At 38.5% G+C, this 16,112-nt stretch overlaps 6 protein-coding genes across 6 annotated transcripts; 2 read left to right on the forward strand and 4 right to left on the reverse strand.

Moving 5' to 3' along the window:
* Positions 1-562: 562 nt before the first annotated feature.
* LOC111603602 (enhancer of yellow 2b transcription factor) lies at positions 563-1,247 on the reverse strand. Its single transcript, XM_023321264.2, has 2 exons — positions 903-1,247; positions 563-849 (listed from the first exon to the last, which is right to left on the reverse strand). The coding sequence occupies exons 1-2, from the start codon at positions 1,122-1,124 to the stop codon at positions 754-756; spliced, it is 318 nt and encodes a 105-aa protein (XP_023177032.1). The 5' UTR covers positions 1,125-1,247; the 3' UTR covers positions 563-753.
* Positions 1,248-3,501: 2,254 nt separating this feature from the next.
* On the reverse strand, positions 3,502-5,637 carry LOC111603588 (tubulin alpha-1 chain). The gene is made up of 2 exons (XM_023321244.2): positions 5,500-5,637; positions 3,502-5,108 (listed from the first exon to the last, which is right to left on the reverse strand). The coding sequence occupies exons 1-2, from the start codon at positions 5,500-5,502 to the stop codon at positions 3,759-3,761; spliced, it is 1,353 nt and encodes a 450-aa protein (XP_023177012.1). The 5' UTR covers positions 5,503-5,637; the 3' UTR covers positions 3,502-3,758.
* A 726-nt stretch (positions 5,638-6,363) lies between these two features.
* Positions 6,364-9,048, forward strand: LOC111603565 (terminal uridylyltransferase Tailor). The gene is made up of 9 exons (XM_023321211.2): positions 6,364-6,579; positions 6,931-7,032; positions 7,096-7,579; positions 7,644-7,868; positions 7,934-8,040; positions 8,101-8,236; positions 8,291-8,467; positions 8,534-8,735; positions 8,810-9,048. Exons 1-9 carry the CDS (start codon positions 6,487-6,489, stop codon positions 8,985-8,987), a joined length of 1,704 nt encoding a protein of 567 aa, XP_023176979.1. The 5' UTR covers positions 6,364-6,486; the 3' UTR covers positions 8,988-9,048.
* A 6-nt stretch (positions 9,049-9,054) lies between these two features.
* On the reverse strand, positions 9,055-10,151 carry LOC111603567 (dephospho-CoA kinase). Its single transcript, XM_023321214.2, has 3 exons — positions 9,933-10,151; positions 9,552-9,843; positions 9,055-9,485 (listed from the first exon to the last, which is right to left on the reverse strand). Exons 1-3 carry the CDS (start codon positions 10,042-10,044, stop codon positions 9,179-9,181), a joined length of 711 nt encoding a protein of 236 aa, XP_023176982.1. The 5' UTR covers positions 10,045-10,151; the 3' UTR covers positions 9,055-9,178.
* Positions 10,152-10,227: 76 nt separating this feature from the next.
* LOC111603566 (THO complex subunit 4) lies at positions 10,228-12,535 on the forward strand. Its single transcript, XM_023321212.2, has 4 exons — positions 10,228-10,688; positions 11,411-11,615; positions 11,682-11,879; positions 11,941-12,535. The coding sequence occupies exons 1-4, from the start codon at positions 10,413-10,415 to the stop codon at positions 12,096-12,098; spliced, it is 837 nt and encodes a 278-aa protein (XP_023176980.2). The 5' UTR covers positions 10,228-10,412; the 3' UTR covers positions 12,099-12,535.
* Positions 12,536-12,790: 255 nt separating this feature from the next.
* Positions 12,791-16,025, reverse strand: LOC111603569. The gene is made up of 2 exons (XM_023321215.2): positions 15,914-16,025; positions 12,791-13,680 (listed from the first exon to the last, which is right to left on the reverse strand). The coding sequence occupies exon 2, from the start codon at positions 13,656-13,658 to the stop codon at positions 13,302-13,304; it is 357 nt and encodes a 118-aa protein (XP_023176983.1). The 5' UTR covers positions 13,659-13,680; positions 15,914-16,025; the 3' UTR covers positions 12,791-13,301.
* Between the last annotated feature and the right edge of the window lie 87 nt (positions 16,026-16,112).

A 16,112-nucleotide genomic window follows, 5' to 3' on the forward strand; every position in this document is an offset into this window, starting at 1 on the left:
ACCACAATAGTAACAGCAACAGCAACTACAACAGCAGCAACAATAACCGTCATTCAACCAACAGCAACAGTAACAACAACAACAACAACAACAGCAACAACCACAGCAACAACCACAGCAACAACCTCAGCAGTAATCACAACACCACAAGCTCTTTTGACCAACACCAAACCGCAAAAATTTCAAATCAACACAAAATTTTTACGTAAGCCGCGTAACAAATTGATGAAAATGCTGCCCACAACAATGTTGCAGCAGCAGCAACAACAACAACAACAACAACAACAACAACTAGAACAGCAGTCACAGCTATTTATCGATGATTCCAACGCCAAATTCAAAGACTTTTCAATTGACTCTCTATTGAATAAGTGAAAAGCAACATATTTAACAATTAGCCCTATTATTTGTAGCCTAATTCATCACAGAGCCACCCGCTAAAACCGCGTTCCTAAACCCCCCAACTACATATGTATATTTTTTGTTTAGCCAATCGTACAGAATGTAACACATAGAAATCGAATATATATATATAATTAAGTTGTTTATTTATTACATACATTTGTACAACTTATGGCGCAATTCGTAATTAGCATTAGCAGGCGTAAGCATATGTACATATACAATTACTTAATTACACGTTAATAAACCACAACAAATGTGCTAGAATTTAAACTATGTATTTTTTTTCTTGGACATTTTGAATTTGAGCTAGCTGAAGTTCTGATAACAGGCGCCCCAATCGGAGTCCTGTTACTTGCCACCAGGTGTGGCCACTGGAGCCTCAAGGACTTCACGAACGCGTAACATCATTTCCTCGCGAACTTCATTGGGCACCATAGCGCGAGCCTGGCTTAAATAAAATAAGAGAAACGTTTTAAGTTGACTACACCAAAACTCACATCCGGTATAATCATCTTGGCAAGCTCGTCACGTGAAACATTAGCTGTGCCATCTTCCTTCAATTTGTTCCGTATCATTTCTTCAATGTCCTTTCGCCATCCACAATCAACTAGACGCTTTTCTAGAAAATCCTTTAATTCCTTGGTATCATCAGTGTTGAGAAATGATTTATATGCAAACTTAGAGTCGGTTCCTATGCCAGTATCCTTGCTGCTTGCCATAATTTAATATTTTATTTATATGAACCGCTGTATTTGTTGACTCTGTATACGATAATAACAAAGTACATTTCAATACACTCAAATAAGTATTTCAAAGCCTGCTTTGTGGTATCGATCCTTTCCTATAATTAATATACTTGACCAGTTTGTCATCATATGAATCTGCTATCGGTCAACCACCACATCAGGTGACAAAAAATACCAAATACATAAAAATTATATTTTCTGATTATTCTAATGTCTCAATTGGTTATAAAAGCCCCGAAAATACTCAAAAGAAGTTTAAAGTAGATACTGAATATTGTAATGCTAAAATTTTTTCAGACTTTGTCGAGCAAATCCACTGATACGAAGAGCGATGCAATAAATAATGAAATTAATGAATTTCTAAACAGAAATATTACAGTTTCCAAAGAAGGTCTTAGACTGGTGACAATCAAATAAAATTATATTTCCACTGCTCTGCCAAATTCTCACTACACCTGCAATTATGGCACCTTCCCAATTGGTTATTCTACAAGCCTCTTTAATGATCAGTCGAACACACTTCAATGCAACGAATGCAACATAAATGAAATAATACTTTTAAATAATATTTTTGAGTATGAAAGATAAACAATACATATATAAAGTATATTATGAATTATATATAATTCCGTTTCTTAAGCATCTTTTTATATGTGTTAAATACATTAAATAATTGATATAAATCTGAAAGAAATTGAAATTTTCCTAAAATTATTTGCATATTTTTAAATTTATAAAAAATATGTGAGAATACTACAGATCTGACCATATAATATTTATACAATTCATGCATTAATTTAAAATTTACAACAAAATCCTTGGACATTCCATGATAATATTTAAATTTTGTTGAAGTGCCGCCAAAACAATAGTGCTGCCACCTTATACAAGCAAGTGGCCAGACAGCATAACCATCGATAGTTTTTATTTAATCCGAAAAAGTACTCACAAAGTAATATTTGTATGTGTTGGTAAATAAATATAAATGTATGTGGTATATATTTATATACCTATGCAAGTATGTATATCTTAGCTACATGCTACCTCTTTTACTTTTGGGTTATGTTTTATTGATAAAACTCAAAAAGTATCCACACCGATTAACTATGCCAAATCTCATCTTAATATGTGTAACTATACGTATAGATATATACATAAATATGCACATAATATATAATATAATAATAATTTGCATGGTTGCTCCGATTTGTATGGTTTCAATCAATTCCAATTTATTGCCCACACACCCGCCTACAGAAATACAATAGAGCCGGCTCAGTGGGTTGGAGCTGTCGTCATCACCGCTTGAGGTGAACTTGAGTCGTACACAAATATATTTTCATATGTACGTGTGTATGTGTTTGTATATACACGATACAATTGTCAGATTATGGTTAGACGAGAGTATATTCGATATATGTATGTACATGTATAGCTAAATAACATACATACGTATGTATATATGAATGTGGCTTTTGTTTGGATTTGATTTAAAACAGAAAATTTCTAATCTCAACAACTGTTATTAAAAGTAAATAAAACAAGCTTCTTTTTCGAGTCAACGGCTTTGATGTTTGCTAGAAATGTAGGATACTTAAAAAATTGCAATATGGGTGTATCCAAGTATGTCATTATTATGTATGTGTGTACATATATCTACACAGTGTTAGTTTGTAATCACAAACCTACACATAACCTCAAATTACAAATCAAGTTCCGTTGGCAATGTATTTCGATCACATACATTCATACTAGTATATACATATACATGTAGCAGCCTGCCATCTGTGCGGCTTTTTGTGCATTTCCTGTATGTTCTTGTATTTCTATGAAAATTCGATAGCTGCAGCTGTTGGCCTGCTTCTCGAAACTTCGGCAGTTGCTTGGAGAGAGGTAAAAGATGGCAGGCAACAACAAGCCGGTTCACCTAGGTTTGAATTGTATACGACCAAAAGCAACCCCCGTAATATATATTTATGTATACATAAAAGGCGAGGTACAGGCCACCGGCAATTACCGCACTCACACAAAGATGAAGTCATCGCCTGACTGCGTGTTTTCGTTATGCTGCAGCATGACTCATCACTAAATCGATTTCCTCACCACATGGGGAGCAATTGGGAGGGTAGGCTAATTTTAGGTGCATGCCACGCCCATGTACAGCCAGACACTGGAAACTGCAGTAAAGTAGAAAGCTTAACTGCACTATTAATAGAGCATGTAGAGCTCGCACTGCTTTCCCCAGCCACATCGGCATTTATCTTTAATTACAAGCGGCCCGGCCCGTTCAGTGAACCTAGCTGAAAGAAATACTTGGTAGAAAGAGGAACAAAGAAAATGCGCTTAAGAGTTTCTTTTGCTGGCAACACTGACTATTCGCTGACTTTATTTTAGTACACAGTTTTAGAGCGATTCGTTTTTTTCTTTTTGCTATTTACGTGTAATGTGTCTGTCATTAAAATACTAGTAGGTGTTCCCCAACGTTTACTCGAGTGTTGTTTCTTTTCTTTTTTAATCTTGTTGAAGGCAAAACGTGGGCATTGGTTTCGACGTCTTTACCGTCCACCAATGACGCTTGCTACGTGTGCGTTGTTCTTTTGAGTGTGTTTAGTACTCCTCGGCACCCTCACCCTCACCATCACCAGAGTCCATGCCGACCTCCTCGTAATCCTTCTCCAGAGCAGCCAAATCCTCACGGGCCTCGGAGAACTCGCCTTCCTCCATACCCTCACCGACGTACCAGTGGACGAAAGCACGCTTGGCATACATCAAGTCAAACTTGTGATCCAGACGGGCCCAGGCCTCGGCAATAGCCGTGGTGTTGGACAACATGCATACGGCGCGCTGTACCTTGGCCAAATCACCTCCAGGCACTACAGTGGGTGGCTGGTAGTTGATGCCCACCTTGAAGCCAGTTGGGCACCAGTCCACGAACTGAATGGTACGCTTGGTCTTGATTGTCGCGATAGCGGCGTTGACATCCTTAGGCACAACATCACCACGGTACAACATGCAGCAGGCCATGTATTTGCCATGACGGGGATCGCACTTGACCATCTGGTTGGCTGGCTCAAAGCAAGCATTGGTTATCTCAGCCACAGAGAGCTGCTCGTGGTAAGCCTTCTCGGCAGAGATGACAGGGGCGTAGGTGACCAGTGGGAAATGGATACGTGGGTAGGGCACCAAGTTGGTCTGGAATTCAGTCAGATCTACATTCAGGGCACCATCGAAACGCAGCGAAGCTGTGATCGAAGAAACAATCTGGCCAATCAAACGATTTAGATTGGTGTATGTGGGGCGCTCGATGTCCAAGTTGCGACGGCAGATATCGTAGATAGCCTCATTATCTACCATGAAGGCGCAGTCAGAGTGCTCAAGAGTCGTATGCGTGGTCAGAATTGAGTTGTAGGGCTCAACGACAGCAGTGGACACTTGAGGTGCGGGGTAGATGGCGAATTCCAGCTTGGACTTCTTGCCGTAGTCCACAGACAGGCGCTCCATCAGCAGCGAGGTGAAACCGGAGCCAGTGCCTCCACCGAAAGAGTGGAAGATCAGGAAGCCCTGGAGACCAGTGCACTGATCAGCCAACTTGCGGATGCGATCCAACACCAGATCAACAATTTCCTTGCCAATGGTGTAGTGACCACGCGCATAGTTGTTGGCGGCATCTTCCTTGCCAGTGATCAACTGTTCGGGGTGGAACAGTTGACGGTAAGTACCAGTGCGTACCTCATCGACCACAGTCGGCTCCAGATCAACAAACACAGCACGCGGCACATGCTTGCCAGCGCCGGTCTCGCTGAAGAAGGTGTTGAATGAATCATCGCCACCACCGACGGTTTTGTCAGAGGGCATCTGACCATCGGGCTGGATGCCGTGCTCCAGGCAGTACAACTCCCAGCAGGCATTACCAATCTGGACACCAGCCTGGCCAACGTGGATAGAGATACATTCACGCTGTAGATGAAAAGAACAGAAAATAAGAGAAGTTTGATTAATCGTCGCTCTGCCAAAGTGAAAAAATCGATAAAGCCGCACCCATTACGATGGTGTCAGTATGTATGTGTGTGTGTGTGTGCGACAGCACATTCACGTTCAGTGAAAATTCTTTAGACGTAGTTTTTAGGCAATGCCCCACATTTTAGAGCTAAAATAACCCGAATATTGGTAGTTATAAGGCGTTTTTTTTTTATATATAACAATTTTGGCGAATTTATCATGACGTCACCAATTGTACGGAGCCGCCATCTTGGAACATGGCTTCAAACCATGTTGGGAATTGGCAACAAAAATTTTATTGAATAAAAAAAAATAAAGGAAACAAATGTATGAAAATATTTTAGCTTACCATATTGAGTTTTTATAAGATTTTTCACACGACAAAGAAAATTTACAGAAAACTGTAGAGCAACTTATTGAGGCCTGTCTCGGAGAGAATCTACGTTCGAATAACCGGCTATGAGGCTTCACAAACGTATAACGAAAGTTTTCTCATCGACTGCTATTTATACTCTCGGAAACTACAATCTTTGAGTGTGTGAGTGAGTACAAGCTAATATGATGCTACTTAACTCGATGTATCGATATTTATTGAAATCATAAATACTTGTTTTGGCGTTGCCACTAGTTTTCATTTTAAAACGAATGTTGATACGCGCCTTATTCAAATAGTAAATAAATGCTCAAAATAACATAGTCAAAAATAATTGATTATAAATAACTTCTAAATATATCATCTGACGTCATAAAACTGGCTGTACTCTTGATCTAATCCAATATAATAAATGACGATTTAAGAGACAATAATTCATTTACCTAGACTACAGGCCTAGTTTTAGATGTACAATCTTGACATCTACTTGATACGTTTAGATATTTACTGACTATGCAATATGTTAAATATGCATATACAGCACATATAAATGAAGAGAAGTAAAGATATCCCAATATCAGCGGGCACCAATATAAAGGAATCTTACGTTATCATTGCCTGTGAATTATACTTCAGATTCAAATAAAAATGATATAAGAACAAAAATATGAGAAATAAACTATTACTGAAATGGAAAATTGTTTTTAAGCCGTTTCGTGGCTGGCGTTTTTAATAGTACATATACAAACTACTACATATAATTTATCTACAAACCACAGCAAATGAATTAATAATTTATACTTGACAACCCTACTGAAAAAAAAGATATAGACATATGTATACATACATGTGTTTGTATGTTTGTATGTATACTTTATTGGTACAAATTCATGCGCGTTTTAAAACGTACATGTTTCGCGTTTGATTTTCGTTGCAACTTGGATTGATCGTCATTATTTTAAAATGAACAACTGGTTTAATAAAGCGATCTACGATAATGCTGAAAGATTATACTATGAGGCAATTGATGCAGGCAAACTAGAACGAGACATTTGTGTGAGTTCATTTAAACAGAAGCTTTCTTGAGCTGGACCTTCAGCATTATGTTAATTAAAAGAATTTGTGTGAAAATGCAACAAATAATATAAATAACATTCCGGTCTCAAGCATTATTGTGTAATTATATTTTGTGAATTTAAAATGAAGTCATATACGTACACACACACACATACATATGTATATGTAAATATGTATGAATACATGTACATGTGCCTACTGGCGCTTTTTTAGTTGTGCTAAGCTTCAACCGGCAAACTTTCTTGTAGGTGGCAACTCTAGACGAATCAGCTGCTGCTGCGTTCTCCTTTGTTTAAGCATTTATTTTTGTTATTTTTTAAAATTATACAGAAATCCACCTGTACCGGCCACATTATTACTGCGCCAAAAAAAATAAAAAAACGTAAGGCGATGGCCGAAAACCAACAGCAACAACAAAAGAAGTTATTATACGTGAGTATTAGTTAAAAGATCAGGGAGTACAAGTAAAAATACAAAGATTCATATGAATTATAGTTAAATCCCCTAACACTGGAAGCGAACTTTTTTCTGGAAACACTGGAAGAAGTTAATCGCCAAAATCAACTTCAATTAGATCCACATTTGACGCATTTGCTAGAGCGCATTGTTGTTGGCATTGAAACATTTTTGGACAAGAAGCCTACGTACATAGTATCCAAGGCAGCGCAACAGGTCTCTCAAGAGCATCCGAATACAACAGATGCTGGCGGACTAACCTTTGTGCCGCCCCATGAGTTGCTGAAAATCAAGAGAACATTCAACTGCACTGCCTGCACGCATCGTATTGTGGGTACAACAATTGTCAAAGCGGTCGCCCATTTGGCTGAACAACATCCGAATCCGAATTCGAATGCAAATTCGTACCCTCTTTCTGCACAAAATGGTAACATCAATGATCAGCGACCGACAATGACGAAGCAAGAGAAAAAACGCGCAGAGGTGGAAGCACGCACCAAGTTAAGTGTAAATCTGCCGAAAAGTAAGTAAGAAACGGTTGTAAGCTTACAAGCTTTTAACTAATTGAACTATATTTATTTTTGCAGAGGTTAAGGCTTTGGCACTGGACGATATGAGTGATATGCTTCGGGATAAATATCAGATTGCGGACAAGCTAAAAGTATTGCCGCAATATGATGACATTGAGGAGGATTTATGCAAGCTAATAGCGCCTGCGTTTGTCAACAAACCTATTCGAATATATAAATTTGGATCACGGATAACGGGTATTGGAACCCGCTCATCAGATTTGGATGTATTCGTAGATATCGGTTAGTATTCTATTAAAGATTGCAGAACTGATTGTTTTATCATTAAAATTAAACTTTTAAATCAGGCAACAGCTTTCATCTCTTCGAGCACCGAGCTGGCAAGAATACCATTGCTAAGCTCCGGGTATTGCGTGGATTGTTCGTTGACAGCGATGAATGGCGTATTATCAATGTAGAACACCTATATCTCTTTTCATCAAGATTATTAATTTTTGATCCCTTTACTAATTAGGTCATAGAACAGGCGCGTGTACCTATAATTAAAACGTGTCACCTATCATCTGGCATTGAGTGTGATATATGCTTAAATAGCTTGGGTTTTTGCAACACAACTTTACTCAAGTATATATTCGAGACGCAGCCACTAAGTGAGTTAATTAGACATTTTTTAAAAATAATATAATACGAATCTACTTTTGCAGCCCAGTACATGTGCATTTTCTTGAAAACCTGGCTGGAGAGATGTAGACTTACAGAACAAATAACAACATATAGTATGGCCCTAATGGTTATCTATTATTTGCAAATCAGACAATTGCTTCCATCGATTGCATTGCTTCAGCAGTGGGAATCAATGTCTGCTAAGCAGTTTGTGGGACGTGAGTGTTGCTGATAATAACAGCAATTATGCGTACTTTTCATTTTTACATTTCGTTTGCTTGCAGCTTGGATTACTAACTTTCAACAAACGTCACTCAATGAATTGGGAATGCAGCATATAGAGGTCACCATGCCCGTTCTCAAAGAGTATTTAAAGGATCTGTTAAAGTTTTATGCAACTTTTAACTATGAACGGAACATGGTTTGCCCATACTTTGGGAAGAAACATATATTTATTTCACGCATCGAAAAAGAGATGCCAAAAAGGTAAACAAATAATGGATAAATGGAACGAATGAATAAAAAGTTAACAGCCGACTCATTGACATGTTTACATTTAGGTATGCGGATTATGCAAATCAAAATCCAGAATGTGCATTACAACTTCGGAAGCCAATGGTCGTTCAAGACCCCATACAATTGAATCATAATGTGACAAAGGCTGTCACGAAATATGCATTACAGAAATTTATTGACTACTGCGAACAAACGGCATCGCTGCTCTGTGGTACTATATAAAACTCATTCATAAAGTTCTTCAAATTATTAAATGATAATTGCCGTGATAGAATAAAACAGAATCGTCTTCATTTAAAACCTTTGGTATTGCGGCATTTTATTACTTGGCTATGCGACTGCGTGTGTGAGCATTATAAAAACAAACACAAAAACATAAATATAAAACGAACACACAAGTACAATAAAAATATTTAAAGGCGCCAAGCATTGGGCCACAGATCAAATGTTGTACTTAGGAAAATGATTGTAAAGCATATAATCAAAATGGCTCCAATAAGTGAGAAACGATTGTACCAATGTTGCTTGCTCTCCTGCATCATGGTATAAATGCGCATGGCGGCTTCTTCCGTGGCATCGACGCTGCCATTATTGTCTACAACGAAATGGGACTTCTCGCATTTTTTCTCTAGTGGCATTTGCGACTCGATCCGATTCAGCGCCTCCGTCTCAGAGAGTTCATTGCGTGCCAACAATCGCTGCAACTGCTTATCGGAGTCACTGCATTTTAATAAATACGTACTTTATTTTTTTTTAAATATATGTATATATAATTGTTAAGCTTACCAGGACACGGTCACAATTTTGTGTATAAAATCCATAAGAATACCTGTCTCAAAGAGTAGTGGCAAGTCCAGGACAATCCAAGCGTGACCAGACATAAATAGCTTGAAGACACGCCAAAAGATAGTTCGATGTATTACGGGGTGTGTAATCTGATTTAGTTTTCCACGTAACTCCTTATTCTCAAAGATCATTCTTCCTAGTGCAGCCCGATCCAATTCTTTGCTGGGTAGCAGTACTTCGTCGCCAAAGGCGGCACGAATCTTTTGCCAGCATGGCTGACCTGGTTCTACAACTGTGGGGGCGTCACGTATTGTTAATTTAAGCTGAAGTACGCTAATTGAACGCTCAATTACAACATTCCGTAAGAAATATATAACTTACTCTCCCTCGCTATTCTATCCGCATCAATGACTGGAATGCCATTACGTTCGAAGACTTTAGTGACGGTGCTTTTCCCCGTAGCAATGCCACCAGTTACAGCCACTATAAACATATCGAGACAAAATAAATAAATTTTATGGAATGTTTTACAGCCTTTTCAGTTATTGTTGACAGTTGTGTGAATTTTTGCACTGTAATCGGTTTGGGGCTGTGAGCTTATCGATTTGTTCATAGTTACGTCAGGCGCTTTACAACACTAAGTAGGCATATTTTTTGAATGTTATACAGCACGTTTTTTCATTGAAAAGTCAGCCATCTTTAACTTTAATACATTTTCGTTCTCGTGCGTCGTTTGCGGCAGTTGGCGAAATTTTCAAGCGTTCGTGTCAAAAAGTTCTTCGCTACGCGCATTAAATATCAGTTTCAGGAAACTTTAAACGATCTCTTTAGCATCTGGAAGTTAAGCATCAAATCAGAAAAATGGTGGATAAAATCGAAATGAGCTTGGACGATATCATTAAGTCAACGCGCACACAGAAAAAGCCGCAGGGTGGTCGCGGTGGGCCAGGTGGAGCTCGCCGGCCAGCTGGACAACAGAGGTTTGGTACTGGCGGTTCCCGACGTGGAGGTGGTCCTGGTAGCGGCTCTCCACGTAAAGCAGCACCAGCTAGTGGTGCCGGCGGTGTGCTTAAAGGTCGTCGCGGTGGTGGTGGCGGCGGCGGTAGTGGCGTCGTACAGAAGCCTAGGCTCGCACGGGTAATTGAACGTTACGTTTTGTCATGTAGAGAGCCAAAAAGCAGCACAATATCCATGCACATGCATAAAAAGGACAGCCCAAGTTGGAAACTCACGACTCTTAGCAAATTTCACAAAATGATTATAAACAAACACTGATAATATCAAATATGCTAACAGCTGCAGACACACGGATTCAAAATGGCCACCGTATGCAGAATAAACGGTATCTGCACCGTTATTTGTATCATATACCATGTGGACAGACAGCTGCAAAATGGCGGCTACTAGTGGGCAAAAAATATATTTAAAAAAAAAACTAACAAACAAAAACAATGCACTACCGCACTGTTTGGTTGTGTTATGGATGACGCGGCAACATCAGAACTAGAACTACACAGAATTGCGTCGAAATCGAATTCACTTATGTATTTACAAGTTTTACAGCATCACATTTCGTTTGAGGATTTCGCGCTTGTTGCGATTTTTTTCTTTGTAATCCCCGTTTATAACACGTTTAATATTTCTTTTGCGCTTGCCAAATCAAGCAAAAAGTGGCAGTCAATCAATGTACATTCATACATATTTAGTGTTTCTGCATTGCTTCGATGGCGTCCTCTTGATGTGGTTAGGATACAACAACTGCTGCTGCTACTACATCTCCCACATATTTGATCAGAAACTTGTCCCCACGCGTTCCGTTCGAATCAACCAACAAATCTTCTACCTAATCCCCCCTTTAGGGTGATGTAAACAGCGCTTGGAAGCATGATATGTACGATGGTCCAAAACGAAATAGTAGTGCTGGAAACAGTACGGGGCCAACACGTTTGATTGTCGGCAATTTGGACTATGGAGTCTCAAATACGGACATCAAGGAGCTATTCAATGACTTTGGCCCAATGAAGAAAGCTGCCGTGCACTATGATCGGTCAGGTCGCTCGTTGGGTAAGACAATGTTTAAACATTATCTGTATACTGCTTTACAGCTAATATTTGTATGATTTCTCATAGGCACCGCTGATGTAATATTCGAGCGTCGCTCTGACGCCCTCAAAGCAATAAAGCAGTACCATGGCGTACCCTTAGACGGTCGTCCCATGACCATTCAACTTGCCGTATCAGATGTTGCTGCACTCACGCGTCCAGTGCCTGTCGATGATGTGAAACGTCGTGTGGGCAGTGCCGCAGGATCGCAATTTAAACGCGGTGGTATGTATTTTTAAGAAGCGATTTTTGATCCATATCACAAGTTCTTCACACCTTATCTTAGGTGGACAGGTAGGCGGCGGACCACGTCGAGGTAGTTTCCGACGTCCAGCTGGTGCAAAACCAGCTGCGGGCGGCCAACGCCGCGAGAGGAAAGCTGCTCCAACTGCCGAAGAATTAGATGCTGAATTAGACTCGTATATTAATGACATGAAAATCTAATTAGCTTTAGTCTGAACACATAGCCTAAACACACAAAATGGACTTAATACTATGGTTTAACAACAAGAACAACTCAACGAACCGAACTTGTTTGAGAACAGCTTTTAGTCATAATATCCTGCATAATTTTTCATTTAAATTATACACAATGCTGTTTGGGTTAGCGCATTAAATGATTTGTTGTTAAATTTATCAATGTAGCGCCCTGCAAGTTGATTAATCAGAAATACATACTGATGTATTTATTCATAAACTAATTTTACTTCATAAAAGAACATTGACACAAAGGTCATAATATTTGTATAATCAGGTATAATAAATATTAGATGTAAAAGTAAAACTCAAGATAAATAACTGTATAATTTGAATGTATGTCGTCGAATGTACGTGCCACTAGAATAAAGACTTTCAGACCCTGTCAAATATATACAAGAGGACGACTAATATGCATTTTAACTATGATCTGTAAACTTATATTGCCCTGGCCTATATTAGTGATTAATTAAGGTCGGTCCGGTCGGAGGATTTCTTGTTTAATAGATCAATAGAGATTCTAAATTCAAGTTATAGGATTAGTACAAGAGCTCATTGCACTTATATAAACAAATATGTATATGCGTGAATATACGTCTATGTGCGCGTTTAGTAGACTCAAAACAATTTCATTAAGTTTTAAATGTAAATTTATTTTGTGTTTATTTTGCAATACATATATGTAATTATAAAAAAATGTGGTACAAATTTTGCAGACCATTTCAAATTTCAATTGGACACTTAAGTACAAATGCAAAGTTTGGTTATTTCCCTAACATATTGTACGCATTGTTAGAGTTGTTTCATCAGGGCGGAATCGCAAGTCACTTAAAGTTTAAACAATTGTGTATGACGGTTTAAATAGTTTAGTTAGTAGAACAAAATACTACATAAAGGGAACAAAATCAGAGAGCGGGATTAAGTTCTGCAATCAAATCGCAGTATTCTAATTTTTAAACATTTTGCATAGTAGCCAATTTCGAATTTAAATATGAATGCATAAGCGATATATGTATATATTAAGCGATTTATATTTATAAATGTGTAATGGGGCTGAGGATGTCTTGGTGTGTGTGTGTGTGAGAGTGTGAGAGTGTATGCATATGCATGAGTGTGTGAGTGTCAGTAAATGCATAAGCACACGTCTAAGCCATATTCCCGGGGGTTCCTCTACCAGAAACCGCCCGATGAGTAACCACCGGGTGGAACACGACCGCGCGCCTGATCATTTGCTGCCTTGTTGCCATTGGTGCTGTCTTTGGGCGGACTGTCGGGTGATGGTTTTGGCTCCTCCTTTTGAATGGCTGCTTCATCACGTAGCTTCTCCACTACCTTATTTGCATCGGTGGAGCCCATGCAAGCATTTAAATTGGAAGAGTTTTGTTGATTGAATTTGGGACGTGGTGCATTCACAGATACTTCAGGTTCCGAAAATATATTGGTATGTCCGCCACCTGGAGGCTTAAGTACTCGGCTGGAAGGACGAGCACTGGTACTCAAGCCAATTTTCAGTTCGGTGGATGTCATATTAGCTGCTTTTTAAATGGAGCTGCAAGTGCACGTAAGAGTTAAGATACATTAATAGTACAGAAATAAACGATTGATTTATTTAAAGCTATCAAAAAAGTTCTCAATTTCTTTTTCTACTCATACTTTCTAGAGACTGGAAATATATGAACTCATTTATCTAGTATGTACAAATGTACGTACATAACACGAATACCGTCACGCCTCTTACAAAGCTGGGAAACAATGTAGTAACAACGGTGACTGGCGTCAGCCAACTGAACCATGGGGGAAAATGCCAGAATAGAGAGAAACGTTTAACAAAAACAGATTCAGACAACAGCAGAATGGAACATTCTCCTCACATCTTTCCTCTCCACTCATTCACTCACATACTCTCGAGTTCGCTATTCACATTTATGTAGACATACTTATATACATAATGTACATACAGACATAATTTTATCTCTATTTTTGAGCGCCGGCTTCTTTATTTTTTGCACTTTCCCGTTAACTATAATTGCGGACCTAACAACAGCGCACTTTCTCATTTTTCTATTTTGAGTTTTTTGGCATCTATTTCGATGTCAAGCAGTTGCATATTATGCACAAATAATTACTGTATACAATTTTTTGCTTACTAAAAAGGGCTTTCAAAGCAAGTTGATGACTCTCTAGTTGCTCTTAACTTTTCATTCAATGTTTTCAAGTTTTTGGCAAGTACGTTGCTCAGCATACAGTCTGTTTTGGTATGGGGGAAAAAAGTTGAAGTGGGGGCATAATATGCGAAGAGATTTGCGAGTGTTGTAAAACGCGGGTAGCGATGCGTCATGCTTTGTGGGAGGCAACAAGCACGGATGAATTTTCCCCCGGGGGTGCACAATACATAAGCACACACAAGCGCAAATATGTTGAGAAATGGATAGATGTACAAACAGACATAATGTGTAGGTATGTGCATGTCTATGTCGAACAAAGCGAAGTGAATGACCGATTAATGCAAAGAGTCAAAGATCTCAAAATAACAGACTTCAATATGTTCTAATTACTGCCATTTTATAGACCTATAACAAATCATTAATACTTATTTTTATATGTACAAACACCGATGCGTCAACTTTTTTCATCATATTTATTGTATTGGGCACGCCGACCAGCCCTACTCAGCTACAGGTAACACATACAAGTGCTTTTACTGTTATTATTATTTATAGCAGCTGTATCAGTATGTGTGCAAGTATTTACGTAGAAATTATGAGTAATGAGCGGTGAGCAATCTGGATAAAACTTGAAATTGAAGGTTCGCCGGTTCGATTCGAATCTCTTAGGCTCTTGTTACGATTTTGTTATTTCTTCGGGACTTTTGTTTATTGCCTAATGGCAAGCGGACGTCGAAAAATTATGGATAAAATACATTAAGACAAACATGGTCATGTGTTGTATATTCAATACCTAATGTGTGTGAATAACAAAAAGCAAATCTAGTTTTACCAGTGGTGACCAACCTATATTTATTTACCACTTTATCTAATGAGCATTAGCAAACAAAAAGCGACCCGAAGCAGCGTCGTCACTTCCACAAAATGCAAAAAAATAAATTATCAACTCTCACGCACACAGTTTAAGTTTCATACATATACGTATACGTATGCATTTGTACATGTACATGTTTGTATGTATGCCTTGTTTAGCCAGTGCTAAAAGTTCGGTTAAAACTGCCTGTAGCTAGTTTTTAGCGATTATTAAGTTCGAAGCATGCAGTCGTTCACCTAAAAAAGCAAAATGCAAACATGGCTACTAAAGCAACCAGCTGCCTATGCTGGGCCTGGAAAATGGAACGCCATCAAGAATATCGGGAGAATGGGATGCGCTGCGTTATTTTTATGCTCCGTACATGTGTGTATAAATGGCGTTCTGGCAGCTGTGCTAAATAAAACTTAAAAGCAGCTGCACTCCATACATACATGTGAATATAGATACAACACATATATGTATATATATGTACAGACACGAATATTTACACGGTTGCCTATGCAAAAGCCTTTCATCATTATCAATAACATAATCATCACCAAACAGATGCATACATATGCATGTATGTATGTTAGTTAGTTCGGTTCGGCTCAAAATACCATGACACAAACACAAGTAAAAATATGACTATGATTGAGTTTTCTTCCGGAAAATTATTGATTTGATTTGCTTTGCACCGCATTCAACAAGTTTGTATTGTGTGGTACTCATTAACAGTCTACACAGTGAAATGTATGACTTACCTTTTGTATTTGTTGAGCAAAATGCCCTTTATTAATCTGCGATTATAAATTAACTAGAAAATCACACGGCGAAAAACGACGCCACCTTCGCAAATGAACGGTTTATTTAAAATGGTCTAAGACAGTGTGGCCGTAGGGACAAACGAGAATATGACAAAAAATTTATATACTAATCTTAACATAGCTGGTATCATAACCG

The sequence above is a fragment of the Drosophila hydei genome, unplaced genomic scaffold, assembly GCF_003285905.1.
Source record: "Drosophila hydei strain 15085-1641.00,03,60 unplaced genomic scaffold, DhydRS2 tig00008119-arrow-pilon, whole genome shotgun sequence".
NCBI classification, from domain to species: domain Eukaryota; kingdom Metazoa; phylum Arthropoda; class Insecta; order Diptera; family Drosophilidae; genus Drosophila; species Drosophila hydei.

Coding starts and splice junctions, on each gene's coding strand:
- LOC111603567 (XM_023321214.2), bottom strand. CDS start 10,044: ATGTTTATAGTGGCTGTAACTGGTGGCATTGCTACGGGGAAAAGCACC. Junction 9,844..9,932: donor GGATAGAATAGCGAGGGAGA/GTAAGTTATATA, acceptor ACGCCCCCACAG/TTGTAGAACCAGGTCAGCCA. Junction 9,486..9,551: donor AAAATTGTGACCGTGTCCTG/GTAAGCTTAACA, acceptor ATTAAAATGCAG/TGACTCCGATAAGCAGTTGC.
- LOC111603565 (XM_023321211.2), top strand. CDS start 6,487: ATGAACAACTGGTTTAATAAAGCGATCTACGATAATGCTGAAAGATTA. Junction 8,041..8,100: donor ATGAATGGCGTATTATCAAT/GTAGAACACCTA, acceptor TTTACTAATTAG/GTCATAGAACAGGCGCGTGT. Junction 8,468..8,533: donor TGCTAAGCAGTTTGTGGGAC/GTGAGTGTTGCT, acceptor GTTTGCTTGCAG/CTTGGATTACTAACTTTCAA.
- LOC111603569 (XM_023321215.2), bottom strand. CDS start 13,658: ATGACATCCACCGAACTGAAAATTGGCTTGAGTACCAGTGCTCGTCCT.
- LOC111603602 (XM_023321264.2), bottom strand. CDS start 1,124: ATGGCAAGCAGCAAGGATACTGGCATAGGAACCGACTCTAAGTTTGCA. Junction 850..902: donor CCAAGATGATTATACCGGAT/GTGAGTTTTGGT, acceptor TATTTAAGCCAG/GCTCGCGCTATGGTGCCCAA.
- LOC111603566 (XM_023321212.2), top strand. CDS start 10,413: ATGGTGGATAAAATCGAAATGAGCTTGGACGATATCATTAAGTCAACG. Junction 10,689..11,410: donor AGAAGCCTAGGCTCGCACGG/GTAATTGAACGT, acceptor TCCCCCCTTTAG/GGTGATGTAAACAGCGCTTG. Junction 11,616..11,681: donor TCGGTCAGGTCGCTCGTTGG/GTAAGACAATGT, acceptor GATTTCTCATAG/GCACCGCTGATGTAATATTC.